At 40.9% G+C, this 16,314-nt stretch overlaps 1 protein-coding gene across 1 annotated transcript in view; it reads right to left on the reverse strand.

Moving 5' to 3' along the window:
• The window catches only part of rngtt (RNA guanylyltransferase and 5'-phosphatase), a 94,298-nt gene that overhangs the window by 23,238 nt on the left and 54,746 nt on the right, over positions 1-16,314 (reverse strand). Inside the window, exon 12 of the mRNA XM_084082697.1 lies at positions 3,020-3,088. Within this exon, the coding sequence (XP_083938823.1) occupies positions 3,020-3,088 (69 nt within the window). The remainder of the gene's footprint in view (positions 1-3,019; positions 3,089-16,314) is intronic.

Below are 16,314 nucleotides of genomic sequence, written 5' to 3' on the forward strand. Positions count from 1 at the left end.
AATTCCCGTTTTTGGCAGTCAAAGAGTTAATAGAGACACCTGTCTTTCCTGGAGATATATATGATGACAGATGATACTTCATTAGATTGTTTAAATACTATTTCTCACATGACCTTATTTAGTGGATGGTCAGAAAAAAAACAATTCATGATTTACCGTATTACAAAAATGTACCTTAACCCAACATTTTCATATGTTAAATACTAATAACAACAACAGTAATAATAATACATTGTTAAGTGTCCAGCTTGACTTCTTATTTTAGTATATGCTTTAGAAAGTACAATACTTGCATTACCTGTGTTTGTATAGATGGGCCATATGAAATCTGAAAATGGCAGTAGCTAAACACAGTTAGATGGGTAGCAACAATACCATTTTTTATCAAATAACCAATACATACAGTAGCCTGCAGACACTGTATATATTGGCAAACAGGCTGACATCTTGTTTGATGTTCATGTCCTGTATAATCTCTATCTGGGTCCTACAATGCCCCCAAAGCACACGGATGATATTGATCAAGGTGTTCCCTCCTATCTCCTGGTCAGGCTGTATTTGTGTTGATCGAGTCTGTTCACCTACCCTGTGATTTTCATCTAGACCCCATATATGACTAAAAATAATCAATATCAACAGAGCAAAACAGAGGACAAGGTAATATAACAGTTAACAGCACAAAATAAATGGTGAAACTGTTCTTTCTTTACTTACACTTATCTTGAGGGAAAACATTTTACTTTGGCCTTATCACCAAGAGGCTCAACTAACTGCAAGCTTGCTTCAAGGGCTTCTTTCTATTGAAGAAAAACAGCCAACAACTGTAAGTTTCTAAATGTCAATACTTCCGACTCCCTGTAATAGCCTAAAGTAAAAACTTTGCAAAGTTCTCTTGGGATTTAAGCAAAGCTCCTAGAAATGTAATGAAGGAGATGAAACATATAACATGAACAAATCGAGATTATGCAACACTATTTCCTCTCCCTTTTCTGTCCTGTACAGCGATAACAGTAGCTCTGATAACATTGTTGCTGATTAACTTAAACCGAACAACTTTAGCGGTTCTAACTGTGCAATAAATCAATCAACCAAATACACCAGAATACTTAAAAAACACTAACTCAATGTAGTCACCCCATAACATCCGAACTTTTTCCAGATGGTCTGTTGCCCATTCATACTCCCTCCGAACACGTCTGTGTTCTGAACGCCAGACCCCGCCAACTCAGTGTTCTGATCAATGAATCTGCCCAGCAACAATCGCAGCTGGCAGCTTGCACTGTCGTCTCGAGACGCTGAAGCATTGTGTCCAACCAGCGCGGCCATTTTAATAGGGAAAAATAATGTGGGAAATTCGTCAAATTCGCATGGTCAATAGAAAGTCATTTCAGAGAGGTTTGTAGATCCTGGAGTTTGGCTCAAGAGACTAGTCCCTCTCAACGTCTGTTGGTGCTTTCACTGCTGGCAGAATGAAGTCATGCAGAAACAAAAATAAATATGTCACTCTGCTTCTGACCAATCACGCCTTCTGAACTTTCGTCAGACAGTCAGAACATGTAGGGGTGCAGGAGCGTCCAAAAAAAATTCTGTGACCGTCCATCATAAGTTCTCATTTTGTAGTTATAACCTACCCTATCCGAAGAAAATTCGGACGTTGGATGAGGCATGTACCCCCTATAAGTCAGGAAAATAACTCATCACAGTATATTCCGGAGTGTTAAACGTACATTTTCAGAGTTAATACTCTTACTTCTAATGTGCTCCAGTGCAGTAAACCACCACAGGATACTGATGCAGCTGATGGAGGATGGAGCTGTAAACACTATACTGTATGTGCTGAAATGTACTTTAGCCACAAAGCCAGTGTGGTAGTGGAAAAAATATATTTTGTGCTCTGCGCAAACACGTCTGTCACACTGTGCCCAGACAGCATTTATGTAGGTGTGCTCGCTGGCTACAGTTTTAGCAGGCATCTAGACAGCTCCCTGTCCAGCAGCAATGGTGTCTGAGAGGATTTTATATACATAAAAATATATCCAGTACGCCATTGCATCAGGCTCCACTGATTCATAGAATATTGTGTATTAAGCGTCCTCGAGTCCAACAAGGGAGGAAAACAAGTTATCAGCATTAAAGTAATACTAGGTAACTTTTTCAAAAAAACTAAAGTTACATTTTTTATCTTTTGTGAGTGGCAAATGTTTCACAACACCCATTTCATGAATTTCACCCCCGAAAGGCTTTTATAAACCTATTTTCTATTGAAAGTGGACAGGGGCGTCTTTCCGGCAAAAATTACATCATCCGGCCGGAAAATGGAAACGGAAATGCACTGGTTTCCTGTTTGTCGTTAGCAACAAAAAGGAATTTCACGCTGTTTTTATGGCATTATAGGATTTGAAGATGGAAAAACAACAGCAAAAGAAAACACAGCTCACGGTAACTAAAGCTCCACTGGCTAAGAGAAACGATTCGCAGATAGGATAAAACAACAAAAAGAACGCATTTGTAACTCTTCCGCCTTCCGGTGAAAACAAATGGAATTCTGGGAAATGCAGGCATCCACTAAAGACCTGCAATGACGGTAGTGACCAGCAGAGGTTGCTAAAATCGTTATTTTGGGACTTACAAAGTACCCCTTTAATATCGCAGATGAAAGGAATGTCATGCGGGACTGCTGTTCTAACACCGAGCTCATCAGCATTCCAACACAGAAGGCCCTCTAACATAAGACACCGTTGGTAGGGCACAGGTGGTCAACATGACGTCCGAGGACCCCCAGAGGTCTTTGAGTGGCTTCCAGGGGTTACCAGCTAAATGATTGATAGTTGGGGACTAAAATGGACCTTTATGGGTTTGTAACTCAAATGAAACCAAATGGAAGCAAGCAAAGATATTGACATGGGAGGGTCAATGTCAAACAAAACAAGATGAGTAAAAAAGAAAAATTGCAGACATGTGATGTGTTGCAATAAGCATTTTGTTTTGGAATATAACAGATCCAGATGCTGAAGCTTACCCCGCATGGCTGGAAGATGAGCCCGTCCACTTCATGGCTGACCTGTGACGTGAAGTTTCCATCCAGGAGCTGAAAAAGACAATGGGAGGTCATACCAGATGATTAGAAATATGTGAGGTCAAACTGGAACGCATTAGAGTGGAAACACATGAAATGACAACTATTACATCATGTCAAAGAGCAATACCTTGACACTCTAAAAGCCAGGTGAGTATTGACTTTAAAAAGTGACCCCGTTTACATTCAATAAATCCATTCATCCATACACTCTTAACCTAGATTGCCAGAGCATGGCTCAGACATCAGCGCCTATCATTTGGCATGCCAGAGTAAAGACTAGAATAGCATATGAGTCATTAGGCTCCTGGTGACTGTAAAAGAGTGGGTTTCATCTGCTTCGTTGTCACCACAACAACAGCTGTTGCAGGTTAGAGGGAACCTGCAGCACCATACTGGATGACGGACCAGCAGGCCTGTGACCTACTGCACAAAACAGACCAAAAACTTAAATACATAGTAGACTGCATACAGTATACCTGCAGCTTCTGTACGCTGGCTGCAAGGCCAAGGATGCTTTCTGAAAACATTTATTGCATTGCAGAATGTAAAAAAAAAAAACTATGATACAAAGTAACAACAGTGCAAAATAAAAATCTTATTACAGCTACAAAGAGGAGATCATGTCCCACTGGCTGTGGAGAATGGAGATTATTAAGTATAGTATTAAGTAGCAGAGGTACCGGTACTAACATCCTGAGGCTTTTGTGTGCTTGGACAGGGAGTTAGAGTTAGTTATCTTCATTGATACCTTGAAAGACTCTTCACAAACACTTCCATGCATCGTGTATAAAAATGTTTTTAAGAAAACAATACAGCACAAGGTCAGAGACATGGTTGCCTTGCTTATGTATTCAAGCATCAAAATCAAGGACATTTTCAACAACTTCAAAGGAGGAGTTTATTTATGAAGGCCGTGCCATATGTGGAAGCATTTTCCGTGTTGTAAACACCCATACTGCACTATTATGACACTGTAACTGAGTGCCAATCAATAATGTGAAAATGCTCAAAACTTGAGCTTTTCCTTGAGGCGTTTCTAAAACTTTGAAAATATAACCGGCTTTAGTCTTACACTAATTCACACACATCTATGAAATATGTGCCCGGCTTGAGAGCCAGACGGGAGCAGAATGCAGGCTGGAGGTCAGCACAGTGGACAAAGTAGACTAATAATCTCGGCAACCAGAATGTTGAACTTGATTTGATAGTTCAAACTAAGCAATACGCCTACAGTATATGTTGTGTATAGTATTGAATAGAGCCTGACCGACATATAAGTGGGATGAATAGGAAGGAATTAAAAGACGCTGTAAGTATTTGGGTTGGTTAATGTATGGAGATTTATGGCACAGCAGGCTTCTGTTTGAACGGCTATGGGTATGAAGTAGAAATGGATTGCTCTCAGACCAAGTAGCTGCTTCACGCTGCACTGTGATCTAGTTAGAAATTATGCTGGAGAGCTGCAGATAAAGTGTCCATGGAGCTGCATGTGTATCATGAGGTGAACAATAAGGATCAAGCATCTACAAAAATATTCAATCTGAATCTGCCTTGGAAAATTCAAGATACTGTATGTACTCAAAATGCAACAAAAGAGTATTGGCTAATTCTTGCAAATACTGAAAAATAAAATAGTTGACAAAACAGTTAAAACTATACTGAAATATCAAGTGAAAATATCTGAGACTAGAATTGCAAGGCATAATGGATTGCCCAGTGCTAAAGTCATAAGCGATTTTAGTTAATAAGACTCTCTCTGTACTCCTCCGATCGACCTCTTCTCTTTCAAGTGATAACTGATCTATGCTATATGTTCATGCAGACGGAAAATATAGGCAGGAAATGGCCATGGTCAATAAAGTACAATAAGACCTAATGAATTTGTGCACTAGAGGAAAGATCAGGTATCATACAGTACCCTGCCCTACAAGACAGAACTCACACAGAAAGCAACTCTGATAGGCATGACATAGCCACAACAATATTCTCTGCACAGCAGAAGGAATCTCTTCTCTGACTAGTGTGACAGAAACCATTTACATTTAAATCATCAGGGGGAATAAAACTGTCTCTCTCAAGCAAATCATCAAAGTGTGACATTTCCCTCAGGTTCGGACATCCTCCCCACCCTTTGAAAGCAGGAGAGTGTTCAGGGTGATATACAGTCAGAATGGAAACAAGCAGACAGGAGATAAGGAGCCATCACACAGACACATTCACAATGCAAGAGATGATGGATATTTCATCATTAGTGAGACAGTGCCGTACAGACACTAGAAAGGTGAACTCAGTGGAGCACATACAGTACTGTATACTGTAATATCTCCACCAGGCTGGGGGGTCTATCCAGGGCTGAGTAGTCATGGGTTGGAGCTGTCATTGTCACATGATGCCCAAGATTGTGTGCATTGGAAGATTGGTAAAATAAAAAAATAAAAAAACAAGTTTCTGCAACAAGCAGTTACATCATTTGTCTCATTTGTGGGACCCCAAATGGATCTAAGTGAAATCACTCTTGTCTCTGCATTGAGTGGAGGCCCCTCAATATGTGATTGAAATTGGTGTCGATTGGACAATGCGTTCATGATTTTTTTTGTAAAATAGGCTCCTCCTACAAACTTTGGAAACCAATTATTGCCAATCGGTATGGAATATAAAAACACTGATATGATACATGTTTATCACATGACTCCAGAGATAATGTGTAGCAATTTGTGCGTTTTGGACGAAATGTGACATGGCAGAAAATCTAGTTGAAATCTAGCGGAAATGGGCATGGCCTACATGGGGAGTTGCGTCATGATCCAAGGAATCCAGGAGATTTTGTTTGATTGTATGACTGCCTGGTGACATACGGTTCAAGAGTTATAGGCTAAAATGTAAAGTGGGCTGGCCTGGTATAGTGCCATCATGAGGCCCATTTGAAAAATATGGGGTGTAGTGACTTCCGTGGCCTACTGGCAATCTACATGAAAAATGTGCAGCTTTATTGGTCTATTAGTTTCAAGGATCAGCTCCAGACTCACATACACGCACATACAGACACAGGCAGCATAATGCAATGTTTGGAATTCAGTCATTATAGAGGTGCGTGGAATCGGTGGGTTCAGGATTTGAGGCTGAGTTCATGATTTTGTTCGAAGCAATACACTCCTGCAAACTTTAGATGCCAATCTTAGCCAATCAGGATGGAATATGAAAAATCAGACAGGTCCGTCTTGATCACATGACTATAGAGATGATATATATTCCAATTTGCGTGATGTTTTGACAAAATCTGTAGGACTAATATAATCTTTTGCAAAACTCTGCCTGCTGGTGGCGCTATGATAGGCCAATGGCAGGCAGACATTCTGCTCTGGCATTCAAGGAGTGTGTGTGCATCGTTCATCGGGCCAACAGTGCCGGCGATTAGCTGTTCACAGACAGATGGACGGACGGACGGGGTGCAAAACAGACTGGCCTCGGCCACGTCTTCGGCCTGGCGGAGGCAATAAGTTGCTTTCTGGTTCTCTCATTCTTTTTTGTAATACTTTCATGTTGGCATTAGGGTATTTTACCTACTTTGTTTGAAAGGCTAGCATCCCATCCAAAGAGTTGCATTATTTTTAAAGCCGATTGATGTATATTGATTTACTGAGACAGGATGTTATAGAGAGAAGGGATGACATGCATCATGGGTCCTGGTCCGGGAAGTGAACCAGAGAAATTGGGATTATGTCAACGTTGTCCGTACAGGCTGAGCCTTCAAGACACCCAAAGCATTGCAGCTTCAACTCCAACAGTGGATCAACTAACCCTGTTAAATACATTTGTATACATTTATTATTCATAAGGTGGGCGATAGGGGACACCACATCTTCAATGAATGAATACATCTTAGCCATGCCAGGGAGATGTAGATGCAGAGATGTATGCACAATGTAGCCTACAACTCACACTCAATTCCCACCGGACAAGATGTGACGCAATACAGTTAACTCACTGAGTGCCAGGATTGCCAGAATTATTTCAGAATTGATTCTGAAAAGTGCCAGAGTTTTTTTCACAGAAAACAAAAAGTGCTTAGGAAGAGAGATATAGCCTTTTTTAGTTCTGAGTTAAACAAGGAGTGGATGGAGCTGCACATCTTCAGGTAATGATATCTTGGGTTCTGAACATTTTTTTCCCAAAAAAAAAAAATCAATTTTTTTTCCCAATTTTTTCAAAAACACGTCAAACACGTTAATGGCACGTTGCGCAATAGCGGTAAAACACGTGAAACACGTTAATGGCACTCAGTGAGTTAAGTATTCAAATGTAACAAAATAAATCAACGATGAAAACAGGCACGTACTCCGTGATAAGATGCCAACAGCTCTCTCTTGATCATTTTGGACAGACAGACCAACCAGTGGGTCTCAAACATTTTCATGTCAAGGACCCCAAACTAATATGTATTTGGCCACAGACTCTGATTTAAAAAGATATTGTGCCAGGTACTCTATAAGAGAAGATTTGTCAACATTTGTGAAAACAAAATAGCTCATCTACAACGTTGTGAGCTTGCTTGTAGATTGGCTATTTTCGAATAGATGAAAAATAAGAGGTCCTCACTAATCCTTACAATAAGATGGCATCATTACTTGCTCTGTGTCTCAGAGGTGGTTCAGTTCAGAAACCTGCCCATCAATGTCATCATTGGTAGGTAGATTTGGTAATTTAAAACCTTTTTTAAATTGATGCAAAAATAATGGCATCTATTTCTGCACACCAACTTCACATTAGCTTAGAATCCCCATCGATGATGTCATTGGTAGGCAGGTTTCTGAACCATCCACAGTCCACCTCTAAGATAGCCTGGTTCCAGTCCATAGACCCCGCCCACACTGAGTTAACTGCCTCTCTTGGTCTGGTGTCGTAATGTGAACCTAGGATTAATTCGGTACAAAAATGTATTGTCCAATGAGAGTCGGAGGTGGGGGTGGGTCTAACGAGTCCGACAAGCCAATCAGCGAATATCTGCTAAATCAAGCTGTGCGATGACGTCAGATATAGGCGGATCCATAGATCTCTTGTGATTGGTTTAGGGAAATTCGAATCCCCTCCCCCTTGTAATCGCCTACACTGGAGCCAATGTCAGATTGAAGCTCCATGCAGCTTCAGTATGATAATCAGGCTACCTCTGAGACACAGAGCAAGTAGGCAGAAATGTTACATCAAATAATGAGCATTAGTGAGGACCAATTATTTGAAGATAAGGTTGAAAACAGTGTTTACTGTTCCTCATTTTTCTGTTCCTACACTTTGAGTAGTTGCAAAAAATGTAATACAAATAAACATAGGCATAATTCCTAGTACTGTGCTGTGATCTCCCTCCCTGTGCATTGCCATACACATACTAAAATCTTTCACCGTCACTTCATAAAGTTGCTCCAGGAAAAATTACATTACAATTATGAATTATACTGACCTAAAATAATAGTATGGCTCTGGGACTTGTGCTAATACTTTTTCTTTTTTTTTTTAGAACAATGGAGTTTTATGACTTGCGGATATTAGCTCCATTTGTTTTGGCAAGATGGACAGTACTTGTAAGTAGGAGAAATGCATTTTCTGGTCTTGAACTCATAGCCTATGTTGACAAAAACAAATATAAATAAATGAGCTCAGTTAGTAATTTGTGAGGTTTTATATTCACATGGCATAGTCTAGGTCCTGACACAAATACACCCACCTGTTCTATTTACACCATGGGAAAAGGTCATATTAGAGAACAAATAAGTCAACTTTCATTATCAAATATGGATAGGATTCAAAGCATTCCACTTATTCTAGGAAAATAACATTCCATAGGGTAACATCAAAGGGGCAACATTGGTGTTCTCTGGAATGATGAATGAGTCACACACCGACACCCACATGGCAGATAGCCAGACTAAAAAGAAATGCTGCCTTTATGAAGCGACAGCATGTAGGCGGGAGATACCGTTTCAGGTCTCTCATCACCTCAGCAGGGCCGACCCACCACTTTGGGTTCAATCAGTGAATCCTGGATGCAGATCCAGGAGAAACGGAAGGCTTCTACGCACTACACATCATCCTTCGGTGAGAGTGTTCCCTCGAGCGCTACTGCAGAGAAAGGCCATGACCCCGCTTTCCTGGTAAACCTCTTTAGGACGGAAACACAAAGTCTGGCACTGTAGGCGTAGGGAGGAGGCGGGCGGGGGCAGGGGGTGAACAATACTGCCCCATTAAGAGATCAGGCTCTCATTCGAGACTTGGGGGCAAGACAAGACAAGGGAACGGCTACCCGATCAACTCTGGGAGGCGAACCAACAGCTAACAGGGTGAGCAGTGCCTCTCTCTCCCAGAGGGGAGAGTTAAGTGTCAAAGTGATGGAAGCCAGGCTATTTGCTTCTCCACTGTTTCTCGCTGGGGCTCATTTCACATGGTGACATAGCGATGAATCATGCCTGTTCCTGTGGTAGCCGACTAACTTCAAAATGACAATCTCCTACCCGATCGGTCTTCCACGGGCTCAACGGTCAATGTTTCACCAGCTGATCACATCTCAAACCCAATTGTCATCAACCATCCAGCTTGCTGTTATTTGTTTTCCGTTCCTCAATAAAAATAGATCAGAAATACAAACAGCATTGATTCATAGGAAATCAAAAGATAGAATAAAAGCCCGGCACAAACACACCTTGAGGCTTAATGTTAATAACAAAGACAACATCCACAGATGTGTGACACAGCCTGTGATTTATGAGATTTAATAATCTCCAACCCCTGTGCCCCCTTAATAGAGGGAAAAACCATAGCCATGTACAGTACAACCTTCATACCCAGACCACCTCTGCCTGGTCTTGTGACAATCAAATGGCCATTTAACAACAGCCAAGCCGATACAATTAAGGACTATTTTATGAGAACTGTGGGGATGCTGATCAGAAGAAAATACTTTTTTTTTTACCAGGTCACTTGATTAAATGTTCACATTTTCAGTAAGACCTGGCCAAACATACATCATTAACATTCTCCCATCTCATCCTTTAGCATGCCTATAACTTTAAAACCAGAAAAGGTTACAACCTGAACATGCAGTTTCAGAGTTTGACCCCCAGGAGTGACCCCTTAGATTATTTATCTTGACGTGGCATGCATTCAGCGCGACTCACAAGTCAGTCTCTTAATACTTTGAAACAGGACAACCACCCTTTTTATTCTTTAAAAAAACAGGTGGAAACAATTAGAGAATTATAAAGAAGCTGCATTGCAGAATTAATCCAAAGGCTTTGGGGTGGACCTTCATATTGGGACGATGGCAGGATCGGTTTCCAAAGCAGCTGGCATAGGTTTGTTAGCGGCTGTTCTAGCAACTACCTTGGATTCTGAAGTCCCCAGACATATCGGTAGGCGGAGATATCCCAACGTAGGGCAATGCGAGACTAGCACTTGGCATGCACATTTGGAGTCAGCTAGACTAGCGTGCTTTGAGGTTGTTGACATTCAATATGTCCAATAAATGATGTACAATTAAAAAAAGGCTTTCAATTGATTTCACCACCACTGATACCCTGTCAAGAGGCTGAAAAACTAAATTGAATCAAAAGCATTTGCCCCACTCAGTCCCGCGTTCTCCAACAACATAGCTGCACATTTAAAATTATGACCAAAAATAAGGGTAAAATAAAACCACAGAGTAGCTTCTAGGAAAATTGAGCAGCACAAGAACAGAAGCCTTAATAGCCACTGACAATGGGAACCTGTCATAAAATACTTTCATAACCATGTCAGTGTGACAAAAAAGAGAATCATCACTCCCTATGCTTCCCTTTATCTCTTTGGCAACATATAAAAAGACGAGTCTTTGAGCATCCTCCACTATATGGTGCACTATTATCTTGTAAGGTGATTCATATTTAATCAAACAAAGCAAAACAAGATGAGCTTCACTTTAGTGACAACATCACACACATAATCTAATGTGTCTATGATGTGGAGGTTTGTTTCCCGTACTTTATGCATTACTAATGTGCATTGGGCACAATGTACTACAATGTGCTCACACAGATTGTGTTGTGTGGCTCCATATTTCCCCCATATAACCAGTGTGGGCTCTGCACACCTAGGGAGAAGCCATCTTATTTTCTTGCTGTGTGCTTCTTCTCATGGGTCTGAAGAGAAGTCTGAAAGATTCAGGTGTTGGGGGGGGGGGGGACTTAATCAGAAAGCATAGAGAAAAGATTGATATTCCGGTCAGACCACAGGGCTGTTGCTGAAGGCTCCTTTTATGCCTAATGCGAACAGCCCACTGAAGCCAATGCGCAGCTCCCTATTACATGCAAAGCTGACATCAGAGTGTGCAGACAGGACTCCTTGACTACCAGCTTGGTCCAAGTCAGACAAGGTTACAGTCTGGAGCAACAGGCGCCTTAGAACAGTGGTTCCAAAACAGTGTGCCTTGGGATTTTATGACAACCAAAGATTATTATTACTATTGCAATATACAGTATACAACTATACAACAAGTTCTGAATTATTCTTGAATTTACTACTGTATATCAGTACCAGTACTTTGTGCACACTGAGAGGTGAATTCTATACCCTAAACAAAATATTTAACCTCTTTCAACCTGAACCTGGTGTCCCTATATTCACACCTTAGTCAATAGCAATCAACAACTTTCATGGGCAGGGAGATGACTTTGAATTAATATCCTCAAAAAGTCACACAGAAGAAGTACTGTCAGCATTCTGCTGTCCTTCTCCGACTACAAAAGAAAACAAGATTTGGGTGCGGCCACACAATCAAATGCATTTCAGGATATTTTGTTTTGTACTTAAAACCCTATATACTTTGTTGACTGGAGACCTCCAGGGCTCTATACTAGGACATGTTCTCTACCCCAAGTATCCTCACCAAATATCGATGATTTACAAGCTCACAACGTGTCTGTAAATGTTCACCCCAGAATAAGAACGCTAGGGTTCATGGGGTTAATGAGCCAAACGCACTCATATATGCTGTATAGGAGAGACATCCTTAAGATATTTTTCGCAAAATTGTTACACTTAATTGTCAAAGTGCATTTGATGAGTTATTGTTAGAGAGGTGCAAGTTATATATTGTTATACAATATATTGTATATATATATTGTTATATTGTTATACGATACTGTATATTTGAAGGACCCGTTTCGCATTGCTGTGAGTCATGCACTGAAGGCAGGCAGCGAAGCACCAACCGTATGAGTGCTGAAAAATTACATAAGCTCAGCAACCCAAGGAGCATCTCGAGGTTAACCTGAAAACTCAAGGCCCTCTCTATCATAACACTGTGTGCACATATGCTGCTCAGGTCTTGCTGTTGCATTGCCTGTTTGCAACCTGCCATTTTAGCCCACCCCTGTATGCCATTGTAAATAAGAATATGTTTGATGACATACCTGGTTTAATAAAATAAATAAAAAACATTACACCCCGCATTTGAGCCTGGAAGATAGAGAGAGAATAGAACATCTAAAACAAGACAATATACTTACCATTAAGCACTTTCAACCTGGCATCTCTATATTTGGACTAACACTATAGGCAAAACATTTCCAATATCCCAAAATGTTCAAAAATAGCAGACCTACAAGCTCACTGGTATACTTTTTGTGAAGTATACCATTTGGTTTAATTTCGCTACACATACTTTTGCCTTTACTGTGCAGAACAGGTACTATTTCTATGTCAACTGCTATTGGAGGCATTGAGAGAAAAAAGAAAGAAACTAAGGTAAACAACACCCCTAATAGCCAAGGGGCCTATATGATGTGCTCTTCAAAACCAGCTCTTATACAATAGGAAGCGTGTTTTCTTTTTGTGAGTGGGTGGTAGCAATGGAGAGGATGCATGGTGATGAGAAGCATCTGGTCCTTGAACCCAACCCTGGAGAATGGGTGTGTAACCAAGACAAGTGGGATGCTCCAATGAATCCTTTATGACAGGGTATTTCAGAAACTAAGCAGGGCGTAACCATGGGTTGTGGGAAGTTAAATTGTTCCTCAAAAATCCCCTAATAACTCTGAACTAGAAGGTACCTAAAATTGTATATGCTACCAAATACTTCTCACTATCAAAATGGTAAGTAGAAAGAATATAAACAGGGGCACTGATGGCCAAAAGGTTAGGGCTTAGTCCCGGGTTTGAATCCTGAGCCCGACAGACCTTTGCTGCGTGTCACTCCCCACTCTTTCCCCGTTTCCTGACAAATCTCTACTTTACAATCAACAAAGGCAGAAAAGAAAGAAAGAACCTACATACATCATCCTCATCGCCCACTACCCTTTAGGATAAAGTGTTAAAAAAGGGTGTTATTGGTTTTATGTCGAAGACAAATGAGTTTAGGGAAGAACGTTTTTTCTTTTCAGCACCTACACAGTGGCAGTGTTGCATGAATGTTCCTGAGGCAAGGTGAACTGTATTGTTTTGTAGTGTTATATTGGTTTACTGCCATTATATATGTCATACAAAGAAAAGCTCTTGGCTTCAAAAGATTAATAAAAAAAAAGGTCAATCTGGCATCTTTGAGAGAGAGAGAGCAAAAAATAATAATTTTAAATTTGACTTCACAGGAAGCAGTCGTCATTACAAGCTTCAATATACTGAAAGACCAAAAAGAACAAAATGAGGGTGCCATCTGCATCCAAATTTGCAATTTGAGCTGAAGGGTGTTTGTTGATATGTACTGAAAGTTAGAGATGCATATCAAAGCTCAATTAAACCACATGAACCCTAGTGCCCTATTCTGTGCATGTCAAAACAAACAGCGAACATTCAGTGAAGTTAGCCGATCTACACACTCACAGAGCACTGTGTTGCGAAATGCTGTGAGCTTGTACATTGCTATTTCTGACAAAGAGATTTGGTGTAGACTAAAGGTCTTTACACACCGGGGCGATTTTTTTCATGCGAATGATAAGTTTTTTTTAAAAACCTTATAAAGTCAATGCAAGCTTACACGGAGAGAAAAAGCGAAGCGAAAAAGCGTCTTTTAATTATTCGAAACGAGTCCGAATTTTGTGTATATTCGCCGGTGTGTAACCGCCTTTAGTGATAAAAGCACAGACACCTGGGGTTCTCAGTCAAAGAAGTACCTAGGATTTAAGTGTTTTAAGTTTAGCTAAAATCCTAGATAGGGGCACTCGGGTGGTGCAGTGGTAAAGTCCCTGCCCACCACCACAAAGTTTGTGGGTTCGAATCCATCGTGGTGCATCTGGCTTTGTCGGGCGTCTATGCGAACACAATTGGCCCATGTTCGAGGGAGGGAAGCCGGGCGGGGAGGGTGATATTGGTCATTGCACGTACTCCTACGGGCTGGGGCGGCACCTGTTAGCAGGGAGTGTTGGGCGGGAGGAGTAGGACGAGGGCCCTACGTCCTCCCGGTGGGGGCTCCTCACTGGCAGGTGAGTCAGTGGGATACAACAGCAGTGACAACACAGAAATGTGTGTGGGGAGGAATCAATTGGCATAACGACAAAATTGGGGAGAAAAAGGGGGTTAAAAAAATGTGTTACTCTAAAAATAAAAAGAATCCTAGATGAAAAGACACCTTGTTTCCTGCACTTCCATCACATGTTCTTTAGCTGCTGGAGGCCAGACAGTTGACGGGGGTGTGAGGTCAGTGAGCCAGTGAGCAGCCTGCAGACTGACGGTGCTCGGTGTGCGGCTAATGAGACATGCCGTTAGCCTGTCACTGAGAATCCCCTCTGACAGCAAATGTTTTGTACAGGCCCACACAAGGTAACACCACCATCTCCATCAAAAATTACACATGGCTCCAGATAAGGCAAGCGATGGTTGAATAAACCTATAAATGTATTATGTTTGCGCGCGTGTGTGTGTGTGTGTGTGTGTGTGTGTGTGTGTGTGTGTTTCCTTTCAAAGGATACCAAATGGTTAAAGATAGGAGTCCATATCGAATGTGACAACAGATAACACACACAGGCAGGACAGTGCCTGGGGGTCACACACAGACGTTGAGATAATTTCTTTGTGAGGAGTCGGCAGCAGCGTGGTGGCTCCCCTGAGCGGGAGATAAATGGCCGTGGACTCTGATTCATAGCACACAGAAAAGTAAAATAAGAGCTCTGGTGCACATCAATAGCAACCACATGCTTCAGTGAACCTGAAGGCTATTTCACCTCAACATTTCTGCTGCAGGACCTTCCAATCTTGTGGCTTATTGCGTATTCAATATCTAAGCTAAGCCTTAATCTCAACCCCTCTGATTAAGTAATCAGTCTGCACTCCACAAGAAAAGACTGCAATCTCATAAAGTACCCGGATTAAGTTTGTTTCACGATCCTACCTAATTTTAGATGAAAAACTAAAAAACTGGGGTGGAAAAAGACTTTCATAAAAGAATATCTCCACAGTAAGAAAGCTGTCATTCTCTTCCCAGAATTATCTGAAGCCCATCTATCTCAGAGTTCAGAGAGATTCACTGAACACAAGAAAAAAGTAATACCTAGTCTACCATAAGATAAAAGTTGCTTCTAGAAGAGTGATATCAGATACCGTGATACTGATTTTATTAACTGGAACTTACTCAACTTAAGCCTAATTGCTTCTGCCGTTTGATAAATTGTTTTTGGATATTAGGCCAACACCTTTTTAGGCAGAGGGAAAATGGACTCTTTGCCAAATCAAAACTTACCACCAATGTGCCATGAGTCACATTTAATTAACTGCACAAATTATGCTATTTAAACAGCATGACAGGCTTACGGCGTCACAGTCAAGAAAAAAAAGAAAAAAGATTTGCTTTGAAGGTATTTTGGTAATCTATTCAAAGAAGCAAATGGATGGAGATGAGACTAAAACAGTCTAATCTGAAGAAATGTGATAGATGATGGTTGCTAACAAAAGGCTTTTGACATGGGCAAGTAAGAAAACCTTAACGTCGTACTCATGTTTACTTACTGTTACTTATTATGCGTGGGTCTGGGACTGGGTCTATGTATACTTGAACTTTGCACTCCTTGGTTTTAATTATTGTTGCAGACCTTTGGGACATAATTTATAATATAAATAACATTTGACTTGACTTGACATATATTGCAATGTGCCAGTGAATGTAATGTCACCCATTGTAAATTGAATTAATGTGTGTGAAAGGAGGAAATGACAGCCTACAGCTATAGAACATACTACAGTTCAATGCCACAAAGCCAATTAGGTCTGCTTAACTAGTCCTTGCA

This window comes from Gymnoscopelus microlampas (genome assembly GCF_963454915.1).
Source record: "Gymnoscopelus microlampas genome assembly, chromosome: 16".
Lineage (NCBI taxonomy): Eukaryota > Metazoa > Chordata > Actinopteri > Myctophiformes > Myctophidae > Gymnoscopelus > Gymnoscopelus microlampas.